Source organism: Nansenia antarctica (assembly GCF_963989245.1).
Source record: "Nansenia antarctica genome assembly, chromosome: 12".
Classification (NCBI taxonomy): Eukaryota; Metazoa; Chordata; class Actinopteri; order Argentiniformes; family Microstomatidae; genus Nansenia; species Nansenia antarctica.
The window spans coordinates 4,907,501-4,925,344 of NC_137682.1; the positions used below are offsets into that span (position 1 = coordinate 4,907,501).

The 17,844-nt window shown below is 46.9% G+C and overlaps 1 protein-coding gene across 1 annotated transcript; it reads left to right on the plus strand.

The window, feature by feature from the left end:
* Positions 1–1,902: 1,902 nt before the first annotated feature.
* Positions 1,903–6,116, plus strand: crsp7 (cofactor required for Sp1 transcriptional activation, subunit 7). The gene is made up of 3 exons (XM_080543367.1): positions 1,903–2,130; positions 3,516–3,590; positions 3,688–6,116. Exons 1-3 carry the CDS (start codon positions 2,059–2,061, stop codon positions 5,434–5,436), a joined length of 1,896 nt encoding a protein of 631 aa, XP_080399493.1. The 5' UTR covers positions 1,903–2,058; the 3' UTR covers positions 5,437–6,116.
* Positions 6,117–17,844: the final 11,728 nt, after the last annotated feature.

Here is a 17,844-nt window from a genome sequence, read left to right on the forward strand (position 1 = left end):
ATGGACATTTCATCAACATTAAGTAGTATGGTAGAAAAATTACATCAACAGCAATTTTGATGCTATAAAAAATTATGTCTACGCTCGTTATTTTAAAAGAACACAACACAGGCCCGTCACTATGGGCGGGCCTCAGGGGGCCGGGCCCGCCCACAGACGTGCTGGTGCCCCCCCAACTGGCAGCCAGATATAACATTAAAAATAAAGAAATATATTTATATATTTAAAATTATTCATATTTTATGTTAAATGAAGACATTAAAATTGAGAAACAATAGTGTGTTTTTCATTTTGTTGGACGGGATTCTAGTGACAACCAATCATTTGAAAGTTGAAAGTTGAAAGTTGCACGCTACGCACGCTGCTGCTACCGCCATTTCAGTTGTGTGAGGCGAGCACTGAGCAGTCGAGTGAAATCTGCGCTTTTTGATGGATACAGCTTTTTGAATAAAGATGGATATAAGAAAGTGGATTACCGGTAAATCCTCGAAAGGTGCAGCTGCACCCAACCCCGATGGACATAGCACCAGCATTAGCGACTGTGGGCAGCCGACGGCTACCACTAGCTAGGTGAGTTTCGCTACTAGCCCAACTGTTAGGGCTAGGGCTACTACTAGCCTTGCTAGTCCCCCCCGACGACTAGTGTTCATCTTGGTTCAGTGGTGGAGCCATCGGATGACCTTGGGATGGACCAGCCTAAACAGCTTATTTTGACCAAATATCCAGTCCGGATGTTTGGTGCAAAAAAACGATCATTCGCCTCTAGCTGGTATAGGAACAGGGACTGGCTTGAGTCTTCTATGAAAAAGGACGCCGCGTTTTGCTACGCGTGTAGAACATTCAAATCATCTGATGCAACCTTCTCCATTAGGGGATTTAATGACTGGAAACATGCCGTTGAAACAAACAAGGGCTTATATTAAATAAGCATGCCCTTTCAAAGGAGCATTTAGCCTGTGAAGCAATGTGGAGGGATTCTGTAAAACGTAAAGAGACGGGAAGGGAGATTTCCACTCTCCTAAACTCCGAACAGCTGGCACGCAACAGATATTACATGTCAGCTATCATTGATATGCTCGAGTTTTTAGTGGTCAATCAGTTGCCCCTACGTGGAGATAATTGTGTTTTTGCCGGTGTGCTAGACGATGACCATGGTTCCGTTGGGCTGTTCTTGTCGCTGTTCGAGTACACCATGCGTAAAGATGCAGAACTGGCAAAGATCACACAAGCAATTCCACATAATGCACGCTACGCCAGCCCAGTAATCCAAAACGAGATTATAGAAATGATGAGCAAACTTGTGACAGAGGAGATAGTGAGACAGTAGGGGACAGCTGTTCCAGGCCATGCCAATAAGGTTCTATCTCCGTTTAGAATGATAAGGTTCTATCTCCGTTTAGAATGAGAAGGTTCTATCTCCGTTTAGAATGATAAGGTTCTATCTCCGTTTAGAATGATAAGGTTCTGTCTCCGTTTAGAATGATAAGGTTACATCTCTGTTTAGGGCAGTTCAGAGATATTGAGGGTCAAAGTGTTTACATTCCATTATGTTTTGTGAGATGGAACCTTTGTATTTTATGAATTATTAACTCAAAAATGTCAACATTTTTAAAAATAACACCACACACACAGGCATTAATAAACACCTAATGGATCAGATTATGTAAAAAAAAAACTCAATTTTGACAAAAATGGAGATAGAACCTTATAATTCTAACTCCACCAGGTGTGTGTCTGGGCTATACGTACGTGCACACGTGTGGCAGGCGTCAATTGACGTGCGTCAAACGCCATCCCAGAATGCAATTCTGTCCGTTCGTTGTCATGATCCAGCAGCTGGCAGTCAGTCAGTGAGCAGCGGCCGCAGAGGCAGTAATGTACAACATCTCCTCCTGAATCCATGTGACCATAAAACCTGACCTATTTAAGCGGTACAGGCGTCCGATAGATCAGAATATGCGGCTCAGGTGTCTTACGTACATCCTCAGAGGCCTGTAGAAGTGTCTTAACATCGTACAAAGTCACCCAGATCTTCATTTGGGAGGATTCAACCAGGCAATGACCCAGGCCCCGGCGACGCCGCAGCAGATGAGAGACCGGCTGCTGCAGGCCGTGGACAGCCAGAGCAATGTGAGTTAAGCTAAGCTGGGAACCTTGTTATCATGGTCAAATATCGGCCGATTAGAGCCACTTAACAACTTTATATTACATTATTATTATATTATTATTATATTATTTTATATTACAACACAGTGGTTACCCCGGAATGATCATAGATAGCCAGAGCAATGTGAGTTAAGCTAAGCTGGGGTTAGTTAGCCCCAGAACCTTGTTATCATAATATCACCGATATTTACTAATTTATTATCATTATTTAGTAAACAACCTGGTAAATATCGAGCCCATACGTTGGTGATTGATATCGCGATACTTTGTGAGTAGAACGTTAGAACGAGTAGAACGTTCAGGCTAGTGTTGCTAAGCTACCCACCCAGGCAGTAACTGTCGTAGCTACCCAGATAGCTTTTTAGCTAGCTAGCGTTTCTCTCTCTCTACCGTATTGCTGCCACATATGATATAACTGCCTTTATTTCTATGTTTACTACGTAGCTTACATTTCAATAGACAGTTAGAAACACAGTTAACTGATCTAAAAGTCAACCTAAGGAGGAGCCCCAAGCTAAGCTTCAGCCCCCTGACATCGTTAGCATGTTAGCATCTCTCCCAGCCAGCCAGGCAGATCCTCTCCAAGTTGACACTTGACTGTTCCCTTCTCCTCCTCCCGTCATACACGTTGCTCGAATTAGCTAGCTGTGGCTACTACTAGCTAGCTAGCTAGCTGGCTATATCAGTCAGGGTTAATGATAGTTTGATTAGATGGGGTTGATCAAGTTGGGGCTGAACAAACCTTTCTGTTTTAGTTATCTAAGTTCTAACTAAACTGGCAAAACTAGGTGTGCGATTAATCAATACTTGTGTAGCCCAGCCAATCACATGACATGGTGTTTTAGCCAGCTAGCTTAGATCATAGTTCCTTAGCATGGGGATTTTGGCAGCCTCTAATGGTTTGTCAATGGGTTAGATGTCCCTTTAATGCCCCTGTCCTTTCCTTGGCGATTCATAATCCAGCAAACTAGCAAATGTCATTAGGCTAAAGCGTAAAGTGTTATTAGTTTGGTAGTGATGACATTGATGCAGTTTGTCTGCTTGTGACAACCATGGTTGTCAGGGTGTTCTACTTCGTTGGTGTTTTTGATCTACGGGTGAAATTAAATAGGCGACTTATATATATTATGTTACTGTTAGCTAGATAGCCAGTTGCTTGTCAACATAGTGCACTTTCTAAACTAACAGTTGCATATTGGGCTCAGAAGTAGGCCCGACAGTTGCTAGCAAGCAAATAGAGGTTGCCTGGCACCATCCTGCGATCTGTTGACTGTATAATTCTAACCCTAACCCGCAGCAGTTATTTGCCTCACATTTATTTTCTGACCCCTTTTTCTTCCCTCCAGCAGATTTGCAACATGGTGGCAGTATTAGAAGTAATTACGTATTTGGAGAAGTTCCCTATCACCAAAGAAGCACTTGAGGTAAGACTCATAAAGTGTTGTTGGTTATATTCTTAGCGGACAGTGCTTTTTTTTTTTTTAGATTTACTAAAACATTTTCTTCAATCCACCAATTCAGGAAACCCGCTTAGGAAAACTGATCAATGACGTAAGAAAGAAAACCAAGGATGAAGATCTTGCCAAGCGTGCCAAGAAGTTGTTGCGGAACTGGCAGAAGTTGATCGAGCCGGGGCAGAATGAGACTCCATCACGGGGGGGAGCAGCAGCAGCAGCAGCAAGTGTCCCTGGCTCTGCCAACGGTGGTGCCTTACCCTGCCAAACAGACGGTCCACCTCCAGAAGTCCCCCCCCTGGCAGGCAAGGGTGTCCCAGAGGTCAAGACCAGAAATGACATCCACAACACCTACTCGCCCAAAGCGGAGAAATCGAGCAGCCGGAAGCGCAGGGGGGGAGAGCAAAGAGACGGTGTGCACCCGCCGGCGAAAATCTCCAAGATGTTCCCCTACGAGCAGATACACAACTCTACCCCACCGCCCACTAATGGCATCGCAGGTAGTCCTGAGGCTCCTCCTGAGCAAGAGGCTACCCCATCGCCAGACAGGGCCAGAACAGAGCACCTCGAGAATGACAAACACAACAGAATCCCAGTCAATGCTGTCAAGCCTCACCCTAGTTCCCCGGGGCTCACTAAATTACCAAGCACTTCCTCCTTGCTCAAGACTGCCGTGCTGCAGCAGCAGGCGAGGATGGACGAAGGAGGGGGGGGGCAGTACCAGGCCAAAAGCCCCCGCTGCCTCTCCTCGAGTCCGCGGACTATGAAGCAAGAGACGATGTCCAAGCGCTCTTCAACGTATGCACCAAAAGGGACTAACCAAAGCCCTGCGTGGAGCTCTCCCATGCCTCTGTCCCAGCCTTTAACGTCATCACCACCCCAGACGACCACTCATGTGGAAGGACTGCCACCACCGCCTGCGCCGCATAGGTCCTCAATGCACCGGTCATCGTGTTCTTCAGAGGTTACCACCCACCCCCCACCACCACATAGCACTGCAACACTGGAACCCAAGTCTGTCTCCCCGTCTCCCTCCTCCCAGCTCACCCAGTACAACTCCTCTGAGGGTTTAGGACTCCACAGACCCTTCTCCTCTGAGATGGCTGAGGCCGCCGAAGGGGCGACTTCCACCTCAGAGCGCAAGAGGAGAAAGAAGTACAGGTCAAGAGACTACTCGGTCAACCTGCAGGGACAGAACACAGAGGACACAACGAAGCCTGTGCGGTTAAAAGAGCGCAGGCTAACGTTTGACCCTGTGACGGGGCAGATAAAGCCTTTGGTACATAAAGAACCCTCTCAAACGGAGGAAGTCCCCAGGCCACCTCCCCCCGAGCCCCAGCAGAGGACTGAGCTCCTGCAGCCACTACCCACGCCCCTGCCCCTGCCTCAGCAGCCCCCTGCAGCTCCCACCCCCAGCCCATTTCAACAGACTAACTGCAACTGGAAAGAGCTGTCCAGGAACGAAATAATCCAGTCCTACTTAAACCTTCAGAGCAACGTGCTCACATCCTCAGGGGTCCGGGCCCCCGGCGCGCACTTTTTCATGTCGGAATATCTGAAACGGGAGGAGAGCGACGTCAAGGAGAGGAGAAAGACGCACGTCTTGCAACCCGACAGCTCGGCGATGGACGCACCCGGGGTTAGCCGGGAGGTCACCGGCGAGGACCTCCTCAAAATACACACTGAGCACTGGCCGGGGGTGAACGGTTGTTCCGACACACAGGGATCCTGGTATGACTGGACGAAGTGCATATCCTTGGACCCCCACGGGGACGAGAGCAAACTGAACATCCTGCCATATGTTTGCCTAGACTGAGGAGCATCTCCAAGATGTCATCTGTCATTTGACAGAGAGAAAACTTGTGATATTTTCGCCCACTGTGAGTTGGGGAAAGCCAGAACCGCTAAAAACTCCCTCCATGCCTCTCCCTCTTTCAAAGATAATCTATTGAGGTTTTTGGTGGAAAAAAGTTCATTTTGTCAAAGGGCTGTTTCAGTTCTAATTTTTCACAAAATAAAAGTTGCAGGAAAGATGTGCCCCTGTTTGCAGAGTGCTGCTACTAACAAGGAATTGCAAACTAGGGTTCTCTAATAGAGGGTAGGCTGGGTTTCAGCTGTCCAGTCGAGCCACGGTTTCGTGGTCAGAAGGGGATTTAAAGAGTTAATCTAGCACAGGTAAAGCTGAATGTGTCCAGCAAGTGGAATACTGGAGCTTATTTGGCAGTTACAAAAAAGCTTTATGTCACGAAAATAAATTATGAAATTTCTTAACATTTATGCATCTATTTATTTGACTTTCTTTTGGAAGTTTTATCTAAACAGATTTTCCTAGAGCTTTTCTGTTTGCATCATCACATCATGTTGTTTTACCATGCAAAAAAAGGCATAACATATTTTTTTGCACATTCTTTCTTTTGGGGATGGCCAATTGCGATAGCTATCAACATTCCATACTCCACCTGTCACCCTCTCTCTCTCTCTCTCTGATGTATTCATGCCATCATAATATCTTCTAGGAGGAAGTTCTGCAAACAACAACTATTTTGAATGTGTTTAATCAAGGTATTTTACAAATGTGTTCAATTTTTCTGTATGTGTCAGTATGTAGGCTATCCTTCCCACCCCATTATCATCTCCCAAGCTGAAAATGTGAGGGGATCATGTCAAAACAGAGGGTGCTAAATGCTAATACATTACAAACTGTACTGTGAGGACTAGAAACGAAGGAACATGTTTGTATGCTGGAACTAAACTTGTTACCATTCCTTTATATATCCTTTGCCTTATGGAATTCCATCACAAGATTTTACTTAGTGAACGAGCCTTAGTGAATGTACAGAAATGAGACTTCTGTATTTACTGATTCAGAAGATGACATGTTGGTAATTTAATAATTGACTTTTTGAAGGTGTGTGTATATGAAAGTGTACAACACTCAAATTCTAATTTGTGTACATAGATTTGACACCCATGTCAAAGTTCCCTTGACTCTATCAAGTGTTTCTTTTGCAGGAATGGTATACTCATTGAGAGACATGCATGATGGTGAATAAACAAGCTACGTTTCTTTTTGCTTTTTTTTTGTTGAAATATACACAAACCTAGAGAGAGCTGTGGTACTGTTGTCACACATTCTAAATTATGTTTTCCATGTGACAAAATCATGACTGATAGTTAAAGAAGTTGTTTTTCTTTTTTGTTAGTACTCGACTTGCAATTCCACAGTTTCCCACCACAAACAACATTTCTTAGGTTGGCTGAGATCAGACTGTGTGTAGACACCGCTACATTCATCCCTACCAATGTGCCTTTGATGTCATTTCTGGATTTGCTTCCGCATAATATTCCTGTCCTTGGAACTTGGAGTCTATGTGTGACAATTCCAAATTCCATGTCTGATATAAACTGGAATATGCACAGTTTTTTCTAAGCAATGGTCCTTAGCGAACACTAATCCAGTTAAATTACAGACAATGAGTCGAGACGCCACACAAACACACAGCCCGCAATAAAGAAATGCTAAAGAAAGATGATTGAACTGGTCAGTTTTGACTGGGACATCTTTATTTGTTTCAGTGTTTAACATCTCAGTTGTTTGAAAAATAAAGTGATTTAAACCCTCTGCTCAGTTCACTTGTCATGCAATTTCTGTCTTGCATATACGGTTTTGTAGTACTAATAACAGTTGGCCAACAAGTATGGCACAATTACTCATTGGTTTTTTTGTGCTTTATTCCAGCAAATTGGGTTGAGGCAAAAGTACCGAATGTCAGCTTTTTTGGGGGGGGGTATATTCATATCTATTTGACCATTTGAGGAAGTACTTGACTTGATGGTGGAGCCATTTTCATGTGAGCAGAGAATATTTTTCTGAATTCTGATAATGGAAAGATTATGAAAATGTTAATTAATGTGGATTATCCTTGTAAAATGAAATGTTATAAGGTACAGTCAAAGTTATGAACAATGGTAAGTGAGAAGGTTATGGAGGCTAAAAAATGCAAACCTCCCCTGTCTGTGGTGCTGATGAGAGGTACCATCTCCTGTGTAACTTTCTCACTGATTATTATTCATGATTCTTTTATGATTTTTCATAACCATCAGAGTGAATTCAGAAACATATCTGCTCACTTCCAAAATAATGTCTCCAGACATTCACCATTCACTCACCACTGAGCAAGACATGACCCAAAGGCATGCAATGTATATGTTACGGTACATGTGGGAAGGTTAGGGTTAGGTGCTAGGGTGACTTGGTACATGCTGGCATGTTGAACCCTAATTCTAACCTTAACCCTAGCACCTAACCCTAACCCTAGTTTTCCCACATGTACCGTATTCCCACATGTACCGTAACATATATAATGGGACCAAATACTAAGAATAAGACTTAATGTTAATTTCCAAATATGTTGACTAAATAGATAGATATGTATGTCTGAAACGCTACATGCTTGTAGAATAGAGCTCTGGGTAGCTGAGAGGAAATGGAGAAGAACTGGCCTCTCTGATGACCTTAACCTCTATCACTCTCTCCTCTCCAACTACGCCTCAGCTGCTAAAGCATCCTACTATCATTCCAAAATACATTCTTCTGCCTCTAATCCTAGAAAACTGTTTTCCACCTTCTCCACACTCCTTAACCCACCTCCTCCCCCTCCCTCTTCCTCCCCCTCCCTGTCTGCCGATGGCTTTGTCCCCTACTTTGAAAAAAAGGTTGATGACATCAGCAGCACCTTTTCCCCTCCTCCTAACAACGCTGTTAACACCCCTTCCAAACTCTCTGCTCGTCACTCAGTCTCTCGCTTATCATCTTTTTCCCCCCTCTCCCCTGATGAGATTCTCACTTATCACATCCAAGCGAGCAACCACATGCCCTCTCGATCCCATAGCCTCCCCTCTTCTCCATCCAAATTTCCTCCGACATCCTTCCTTACCTTACCACCGTAATCAACTCCTCCCTATCCACAGGATCTGTCCCGGCTGTCTTCAAAATAGCCAGAGTCAAGCCTCTCCTCAAGAAACCTACCCTTGACCCATCATCTCTCCACAACTACAGGCCGGTATCCCTTCTCTCCTTCCCTTCCAAAACCCTTGAACGAGCTGCATCTAACAACTGACTGACTATCTCCGGAAGAGGGAACATTTAGACCAATCCGGCTTCAAGACTGGGCACTCGACTGAGACTGCTCTCCTTGCTGTCACAGAGGCCCTCCACTCTGCTTAAGCTTCCTCCCTCTCCTCTGGTCTCATTCTCCTGGACCTGTCTGCTGCCTTCGACACAGTAAACCACAAGATCCTTCTCTCCACCCTATCTGAACTGGGCATCTCTGGCACCGCACACTCCTGGTTTGCTTCCTACCTGGCGGGTCGCTCCTACCCGGTGACCTGGAGAGAATCGTTATCTTCTCCACGAACCCTCACCACTGGGGTACCCCAGGGCTCTGTCCTAGGGCCCATACTGTTCTCCCTCTACACCAAGTCTCTTGGCTCGGTAATCTCCTCACATGGGTTCTCCTACCACAGCTACGTAGATGACACTCAGCTCTTCCTGTCCTTCCCCCCCTCTGACCTACACGTGGCAACTCTCTGCATGTCTTGCGGACATCTCAACATGGATATCAGCCCACCATCTCAAACTCAACCTTAACAACACTGAGCTACTCTTCATCCCTGGGAAAGCCTGCCCTCTCCAAGACTTCTCCATCACAGTGGAGAACTCTACTGTAACCCCCTCCCTGACAGCCAAGAACCTTGGAGTGATCCTGGACAACCGACTATCCTGTGCAGAGAACATTGCAGCAACGGCACGCTCCTGCAGATTCTTCCTTTACAACCTCAGAAGGATACGACCATTCCTCACCAGAGAAGCAGCGCAACTCTTGACCCAGACACAGGTCGTCTCCCGCCTTGATTACTGGCCGGGCTCCCCGCCACTGCCATCAGACCTCTGCAGCTCATCCAGAACGCTGCTGCCCGTCTGGTGTTCAACCTCCCCAAATGTTCTCATGTCACCCCTCTCCTTCGCACCCTGCACTGGCTCCCGATAGCAGCTCGCATCAGATTCAAGACCCAGGTGCTTGCCTACCAGGCAGCTAAGGGGACAGCCCCTGCCTACTTGCAGGCAATGGTCACCCCCCAAACTTCAGCCCGTTCCCTCCGCTCCTCCACCTCTGCTGGCCGACTGGCCCCACCACCTCTACACCTACATGGCAGTCGCACTGCCCGATCACGTCACTTCACTACACTGGCTCCCCGCTGGTGGAATGAGCTTCCCACAGCTGTCAGAACTGCAGAGTCACTACCCATCTTCCGTCGGAGACTGAAGACCCATCTCTTCAGGTTACACCTTAACTGCTCCTCCTGAGACATCCACTACCCCCCAGCACTGCGTCTCCTGAGACATCCGCTTTTCCCCTTTACTGTGTCCCCTATGACTTCTACTGCCCCCCTTGTACCCTCTCTCTGTTCTCCAGTGTCTACATATATATATATATATTTTAAATCTATCACTGAGACTACCAATGGCCCCTGGCCTGAGCTAGATTACTCTTCCTGATACGACTGGTGGATTGATGATTCACTTGCTTAGTCAAATGTATTGATTGTAAGTCGCTTTGGAATAAGGCGTCTGCTTGCTAAATGCCAAAAATGTATGAAAATACATACATATAATAGCTGATATTCTATATATCTGCTTCTGGAGTAGGCCTTGTAGAGCCACAATCAAATGGTTAGGCTAACTGTCGAAACACATGGACGGGTCAGTACATGAAGCATAAATAACTCCATGTCTTTGAATCTTTATTTACGAGTCGTGCACATTTCGTGACATAAGTGTGACGGTCGGGATTATTACCGCCGCCTTGTAGGGGTTACAAAGTACTTAGTCTGGGGAGGACTGAGTGGGACAGGATCTAGGTCCCCCACACCCAATACCTATGGCCTCAATGTTCAGGTGAGTGAGCAAGTTGTTTCCTGTTTAGTAGCTTGGGTTAACGTCAACCTCTTAGACGGGGTAAAGTGGGCTTTAGTAGGTGGCCGTGAAAAGTGTGTGCAGTGTGTGCGAGGTAAGTGCCGAACTGACCTGACACCACCCCCTACTTTACCTAGGTCTAGCTAAACAGGTGAGGCGCCCCTACCCCCAGGTAAGTAAATGAAATGGGAAATTACAGCTGTTATTCCATTCAAATGTTTACTCAAAAATAAACACAGAGCTTATGGAAAATTATCCAAACACAAAACGGTTAACATTTGGGTCAATAAATTCAATATGGTAATGTATTAGCAGTCACACAGAGAGTCTAGCAGTCTCACAGAGAGTCTAGCAGTCTCACAGAGAGTCTAGCAGTCTCACAGAGAGTCTAGCAGTCTCACAGAGAGTCTAGCAGTCACACAGAGAGTCTAGCAGTCACACAGAGAGTCTAGCAGTCTCACAGAGAGTCTAGCAGTCTCACAGAGGGTACATTTAACAACATCAGTCTGAATGAGCAGTCCTTTTCTCCCAGTGTGGGTTTGTGCGCGTTCGAGCATTAGTCCGTTCAGTTCACAGTTCTGTTCGTCCGCGCACAGTATGCGTGGTTGGCCAGTGCTAATGGCAAGGTGTAGTGCAGAGATTACCCATCCAGCAGAGATCGCACGTCAAGGGTGTCTGATGGCTGGCAGGGCAACTCCGAGAAACCTCGCTGAACCCACGCCTCACTGGCGCACGCTTCTCCTCTGTACAGGACAATGAACACCAACCACGAGTAGCTCCTTTCTCTCGCAGTTCACACACGGGGTGGGGGAGGGGTGAGCTGGCGCACGCTTCACCTCTCGATACCGACGACGTTCAGGCCCGCTCTTCCCAAACAAAACACTCGCAAATCAACGTATCCCGTACTTTGTATGACCACTCGGCAATATCTTCTTATCAAAACTATATACTTGCAAAGAGCCCACACCGCTACCGCTCCGTCCACGTTGCTCGTTCCAACTCACTGCTCCTCTTTCAAGCACACCTGCGCGTTTACACCTGCGCGTTCATGTGACCTCGTCTTAAAGGCGCAGCATATATTTGTACCCGCTACATTCCCCCCTGCGAAACCCTGCCATGCCATCCAACATCCAAATGACGATGCGACCTCAGTAAAAGAAGAAATAAAAATACAACATGTCACTCCATACGACAGTACCCACAGGTAGGTTCACAACACAGGTAACATTTCAACCAGTACATAAGGATGCCTCAGAAGAGCTGAAAACAATAAAACACGGCATCATAACACTTTTCACTCCTCAATACCTAAAAACATGGACATGCATGAAGGTAAGTATAAAACATTTACAATTGCACAAATTATTTCAAAACATAATCACTCCTGAATCTACAGGGAATTCTACCCCTGGTCTGTCTTTGAGATCGTCTGGGTTCAGCCACACTCTCACTTTCACTCCCTGCATCTGACCCACCCATAGTTCCCAGCTCCTCATGTATGGGCCTAGCAACTTCACCTATGGCCCCATCATCAATCTGACCCTCATCATTTGAATGCTCCTCGACTACTTCTCTAATACCCAGGCCTGTGTTTGTGTGGGGCATGTGTGTAGTGGCAGGGATGCATATGAAGTCAGGGCAGCCTGTGCCAATGTCAGGGTCGGTGTCCTTACCGGACGGGTGCCTGCCCGTAGGCGAGGCGAGCCCTCTCCGTAGGCGAGGCGAGCCCTCTCCGTAGGCGAGGCGAACCCTCTCCGTAGGCGAGGCGAGCCCTCTCCGTAGGCGAGGCGAACCCTCTCCGTAGGCGAGGCGAGCCCTCTCCGTAGGCGAGGCGAACCCTCTCCGTAGGCGAGGCGAGCCCTCTCCGTAGGCGAGGCGAGCCCTCTCCGTAGGCGAGGCGAACCCTCTCCGTAGGCGAGGCGAGCCCTCTCCGTAGGCGAGGCGAGCCCTCTCCGTAGACGAGGCGAGCCCTCTCCGTAGGCGAGGCGAGCCCTCTCCGTAGACGAGGCGAGCCCTCTCCGTAGGCGAGGCGAGCCCTCTCCGTAGGCGAGGCGAACCCTCTCCGTAGGCGAGGCGAGCCCTCTCCGTAGGCGAGGCGAGCCCTCTCCGTAGGCGAGGCGAGCCCTCTCCGTAGGCGAGGCGAACCCTCTCCGTAGGCGAGGCGAGCCCTCTCCGTAGGCGAGGCGAGCCCTCTCCGTAGTCGAGGCGAGCCCTCTCCGTAGGCGAGGCGAGCCCTCTCCGTAGGCGAGGCGAACCCTCTCCGTAGGCGAGGCGAGCCCTCTCCGTAGGCGAGGCGAGCCCTCTCCGTAGGCGAGGCGAACCCTCTCCGTAGGCGAGGCGAGCCCTCTCCGTAGACGAGGCGAGCCCTCTCCGTAGGCGAGGCGAGCCCTCTCCGTAGGCGAGGCGAGCCCTCTCCGTAGGCGAGGCGAACCCTCCAGGATGCGCTCGCTGAGTGGAGGAATGATGACTGTCTCTCTGCCTGCCACTTTAACATATCCTATTCGGTCACTCTGTCCGAGGGACCCTGCCTCTTTTCTGATGTTCGCTAGCACCCTGTGGACCTTAGCCTCTGTTTCCCGATACTTATTCATCTTCTTCATGCCGTCCGTGGCAACGAAAAGATCCTTCAGTTCACTTAGAACATTCATTCCCAGGATACCTGGGAGGCCTCTCATCTCTTCCACATCTGGGCTTTCATCTTTAAGGACAAAGACACACTTCCTGCCAACGGTCTTCCCCATGCACTCTACCTCCGCCTCCAGGCATCCAAGGACGGGAATTTCGAGGCCATTGGCAGCGGCGAGCTGGACCCAGTTGGCTGAGGACAACGCCGACTTCCCAAAGTACTCTCTGAAGTAAGATTCCCGGATTGTGGTCACCTCTGAGCCTGTGTCCAACAGGCAGTCAGTCTTCACGCCTGCTATCTTCACTTCAACGACCAAGCAGTTTCCAAAGGCACTTACACTTGAGGCTTGAGAAGTGTTACAGGGCTGCCTTGCCAGGTGACTTCTAATTGCAGGGGTACCTGGACTCTGGCGCATCGCCCCTCCGGGGTCGTTTCCTGCAGGCCCAGATGGCCCATCCCTTCCGAGTGGAGGACGTGCTATGCTCTTAGCTCCCCTGTTCAGAGGACAGTGTCTGCTGGTATGTCCTGGCTCATTGCACGTGTAGCAGATGAACTGCCCATCTTCGTTTTTCAAAGGGGGGCTTCTTGCCCTCTCGCCTTTCCCTTGTGTCATGCCAGTGCCACTGTGGCCCATCATCTGGAACAGTTCATCTTGACGGATGGCTAACTTTTGTATTGCTTCATACAACATCTCCATTGTCAACTGCGAAGCAGGTTCGTCGGTAGCCCTGGTAGCATTAATGGCACCTTTGGCACGGGAACTGCTTTGCGCACTATCAGACCCCTGAACCTCTTCCTCCTCAGACCATGAGATGGCGTCTTGCATTAGCTCAGCAAAAGTAAGACTCTCCTTTTCCTTCAGTCTCCTCTTGATCTCTCTTCTTAAGATATCATCTCGAAGCCCAAGAGCAAGCTGTTCTTTCAGCATTCCGTCTGAATCAGGGACACGCTTGGCATCTCTACGACAAATTCGCATTAGCTTTTCTTGAATGTCATAGGCGTAAGAACGTATGGTCTCTCCTGCCAACTGCTTGCGGTCATAGAATTCTTTGAGCCGGGTGCCTAAAGGGACTTTGTCACCATAAGTCTTACGCAGTGCTTCAAATATGGTCTCTGCATCCTTAGCTTTGTCTGCCATATACTTGACTGTGAGTTTGGCTTCGTTTTGAAGATGCTGCTTGATGAACTCGGCTTGGTCCTCTATAGGGACCTTCATGATTTGAAGGGCAGATTTAATTGATGTGATCCATTCTTCAATATCTACATCACCTTGTTTACCACTGAAATCTGAAATCTTGCGGTCTCTGGGGATATACACAATAGATGCAGGGGGCTTTTCTTTCTGCTGATCTATGACTGCTTTAGCTAATGCCAGAGCTTCTCTATGCTCGCTTCTAGCTTGTATCAGGGCCTCAGCTTGGTCATTGAACCTCTCCATCATCCTCTCAAATTGCTTCTTAAGTTCCTCTAATTCTGCCATGGCTTCCACTTAAAAATGGTTGCTTATTCTATCCTGTTCGTGACGCCAATTGTGACGGTCGGGATTATTACCGCCGCCTTGTAGGGGTTACAAAGTACTTAGTCTGGGGAGGACTGAGTGGGACAGGATCTAGGTCCCCCACACCCAATACCTATGGCCTCAATGTTCAGGTGAGTGAGCAAGTTGTTTCCTGTTTAGTAGCTTGGGTTAACGTCAACCTCTTAGACGGGGTAAAGTGGGCTTTAGTAGGTGGCCGTGAAAAGTGTGTGCAGTGTGTGCGAGGTAAGTGCCGAACTGACCTGACACCACCCCCTACTTTACCTAGGTCTAGCTAAACAGGTGAGGCGCCCCTACCCCCAGGTAAGTAAATGAAATGGGAAATTACAGCTGTTATTCCATTCAAATGTTTACTCAAAAATAAACACAGAGCTTATGGAAAATTATCCAAACACAAAACGGTTAACATTTGGGTCAATAAATTCAATATGGTAATGTATTAGCAGTCACACAGAGAGTCTAGCAGTCTCACAGAGAGTCTAGCAGTCTCACAGAGAGTCTAGCAGTCTCACAGAGAGTCTAGCAGTCTCACAGAGAGTCTAGCAGTCACACAGAGAGTCTAGCAGTCACACCGAGAGTCTAGCAGTCTCACAGAGAGTCTAGCAGTCTCACAGAGGGTACATTTAACAACATCAGTCTGAATGAGCAGTCCTTTTCTCCCAGTGTGGGTTTGTGCGCGTTCGAGCATTAGTCCGTTCAGTTCACAGTTCTGTTCGTCCGCGCACAGTATGCGTGGTTGGCCAGTGCTAATGGCAAGGTGTAGTGCAGAGATTACCCATCCAGCAGAGATCGCACGTCAAGGGTGTCTGATGGCTGGCAGGGCAACTCCGAGAAACCTCGCTGAACCCACGCCTCACTGGCGCACGCTTCTCCTCTGTACAGGACAATGAACACCAACCACGAGTAGCTCCTTTCTCTCGCAGTTCACACACGGGGTGGGGGAGGGGTGAGCTGGCGCACGCTTCACCTCTCGATACCGACGACGTTCAGGCCCGCTCTTCCCAAACAAAACACTCGCAAATCAACGTATCCCGTACTTTGTATGACCACTCGGCAATATCTTCTTATCAAAACTATATACTTGCAAAGAGCCCACACCGCTACCGCTCCGTCCACGTTGCTCGTTCCAACTCACTGCTCCTCTTTCAAGCACACCTGCGCGTTTACACCTGCGCGTTCATGTGACCTCGTCTTAAAGGCGCAGCATATATTTGTACCCGCTACATAAGGTTCTATCTCCATTTTTGTCAAAATTGAGTTTTTTACATAATCTGACCCATTAGGTGTTTATTAATGCCTGTGTGGTGTTATTTTTTAAAATGTTGACATTTTTGAGTTAGTAATTAATAAAATACAAAGGTTCCATCTCACAAAACATAATGGAATGTAAAAACTTTGACGCTCAATATCTCTGAACTACCCTAAACTGAGATATAACATATAACCTTATCATTCTAAGGTCACGATTTACGTCATGAGAGGTGTGCTAGTGACTAAATCACTGTTAAACCACTTCCAGAACATCCCTCCCCTTTACAACATGAATCACTCCACCTCACCTTCATGGTATCACCTTCCTGCCCTTTGACAACCAGCTGTTCTTCTCTGACTCGACAGCACACCACACTACACGCTCTTCCTGTACATATTGGATGGCATACATACATACATACATACCCCATCTGGAATAACGACCACCCCCCTTGTACAGTATCAGCAATGAGACCTTCAATCCAGGACACTGCTGCCTGTCTGTTAGATTAGTACTTTATCTTTCTAGAGGAACTTATTTTGAGGTGTCACATAGATAGGCCTACAGGAAGGAAATGATAATCAGCACATAGCCTACAGTTTAAGCACATAAAAAAAACTGTTACAAAATACATAGATTATGTGCGTTTTTTCAGAGAACGATTCGCATTTGATAAGTTTTACCCAACAAACCTTTGTGATTCATGTTTTAAGTTTTTCTCATCCGGCAGCCTGGATCGTGAGAAGTATTGATTGATTGATTGAAAACTTTATTAGAAGATTTGCAGAAGTAGGTACATGAAAGTACATATTACATACAAGGTCAACTAACAGGATAAAAACCCAAGAAAGCCACTGGCTTATTTCAATTGGGGTCCTTGATTCTCAATTCATCGTTACATGTAAGACAGACAAAAAAAACTAGTACTATCTACAAGATAATATAGACAAATAACTAGTACTATCTACAAGATAGTATGAGTTAAGATGATATGAGTTAAGATGTTTCGATTGGGACAGTAAAATGCATATAATTAAGTTGAGAACATATTTATCGGAACATATTGAACATTTATAAATGTTCTTGGACAAACCCTGATTTATAATCAGACATATCTTCATGGACACCTGATCAAATGAGGTCAGACATATCAGGACTGTTCTCAGTGTCAATGGTGAAGATCCGTTCACGTTTTCCTGCTCACACGCATGCGCATCACTGGCAAAACTCCAAATCACTCGTAGGCTACTTTCCCACGAAACACAGAGACGCCGATTGGCATTGTATTCGTGTCACACAGTACAATAAATCTGAATTATTACATGCAGTCCATAAACATTACTGACATTACGGAGGTGCTCTGTCTGGTTACATTATACCCTGCTTCCCCTAAAACGAATCCCGTCCGAATAGTGCTACTGGTTTACAACACTTGTAACAAGTAGCCTGCAATTATGTACCACGATATAGCCTATTTATATGTAAGATATTCCGCAGTCCCCAGTCAAGTATTTATTAACCATGTTCACAATAAAGTCAGTATTAAACGTGTTTGTTCTTTTCTTGGAGCACTTTGAGCTGCAACGTTGCAGGAAAAGCGCTATACAAATAAAAAGTTATTATTATTATGATTATTATTATTATTATTATTATTATGATTATTATTTTATTGAGCGTAAAGCCCGTGAATGAATGTGTAGACAGACAGAGGGAACAATATGCACTGAATGAAATGTGGCTCCGCATCAGTTATCGTGACATCATCCAGGAGCTCATTGTACTACTGGGGGGTATTCCATCAACGTCGCTAAAGGAAAATCCTGGCTTATTTTT

Coding starts and splice junctions, on each gene's coding strand:
- crsp7 (XM_080543367.1), top strand. CDS start 2,059: ATGACCCAGGCCCCGGCGACGCCGCAGCAGATGAGAGACCGGCTGCTG. Junction 2,131..3,515: donor CCGTGGACAGCCAGAGCAAT/GTGAGTTAAGCT, acceptor TCCCTCCAGCAG/ATTTGCAACATGGTGGCAGT. Junction 3,591..3,687: donor TCACCAAAGAAGCACTTGAG/GTAAGACTCATA, acceptor CCACCAATTCAG/GAAACCCGCTTAGGAAAACT.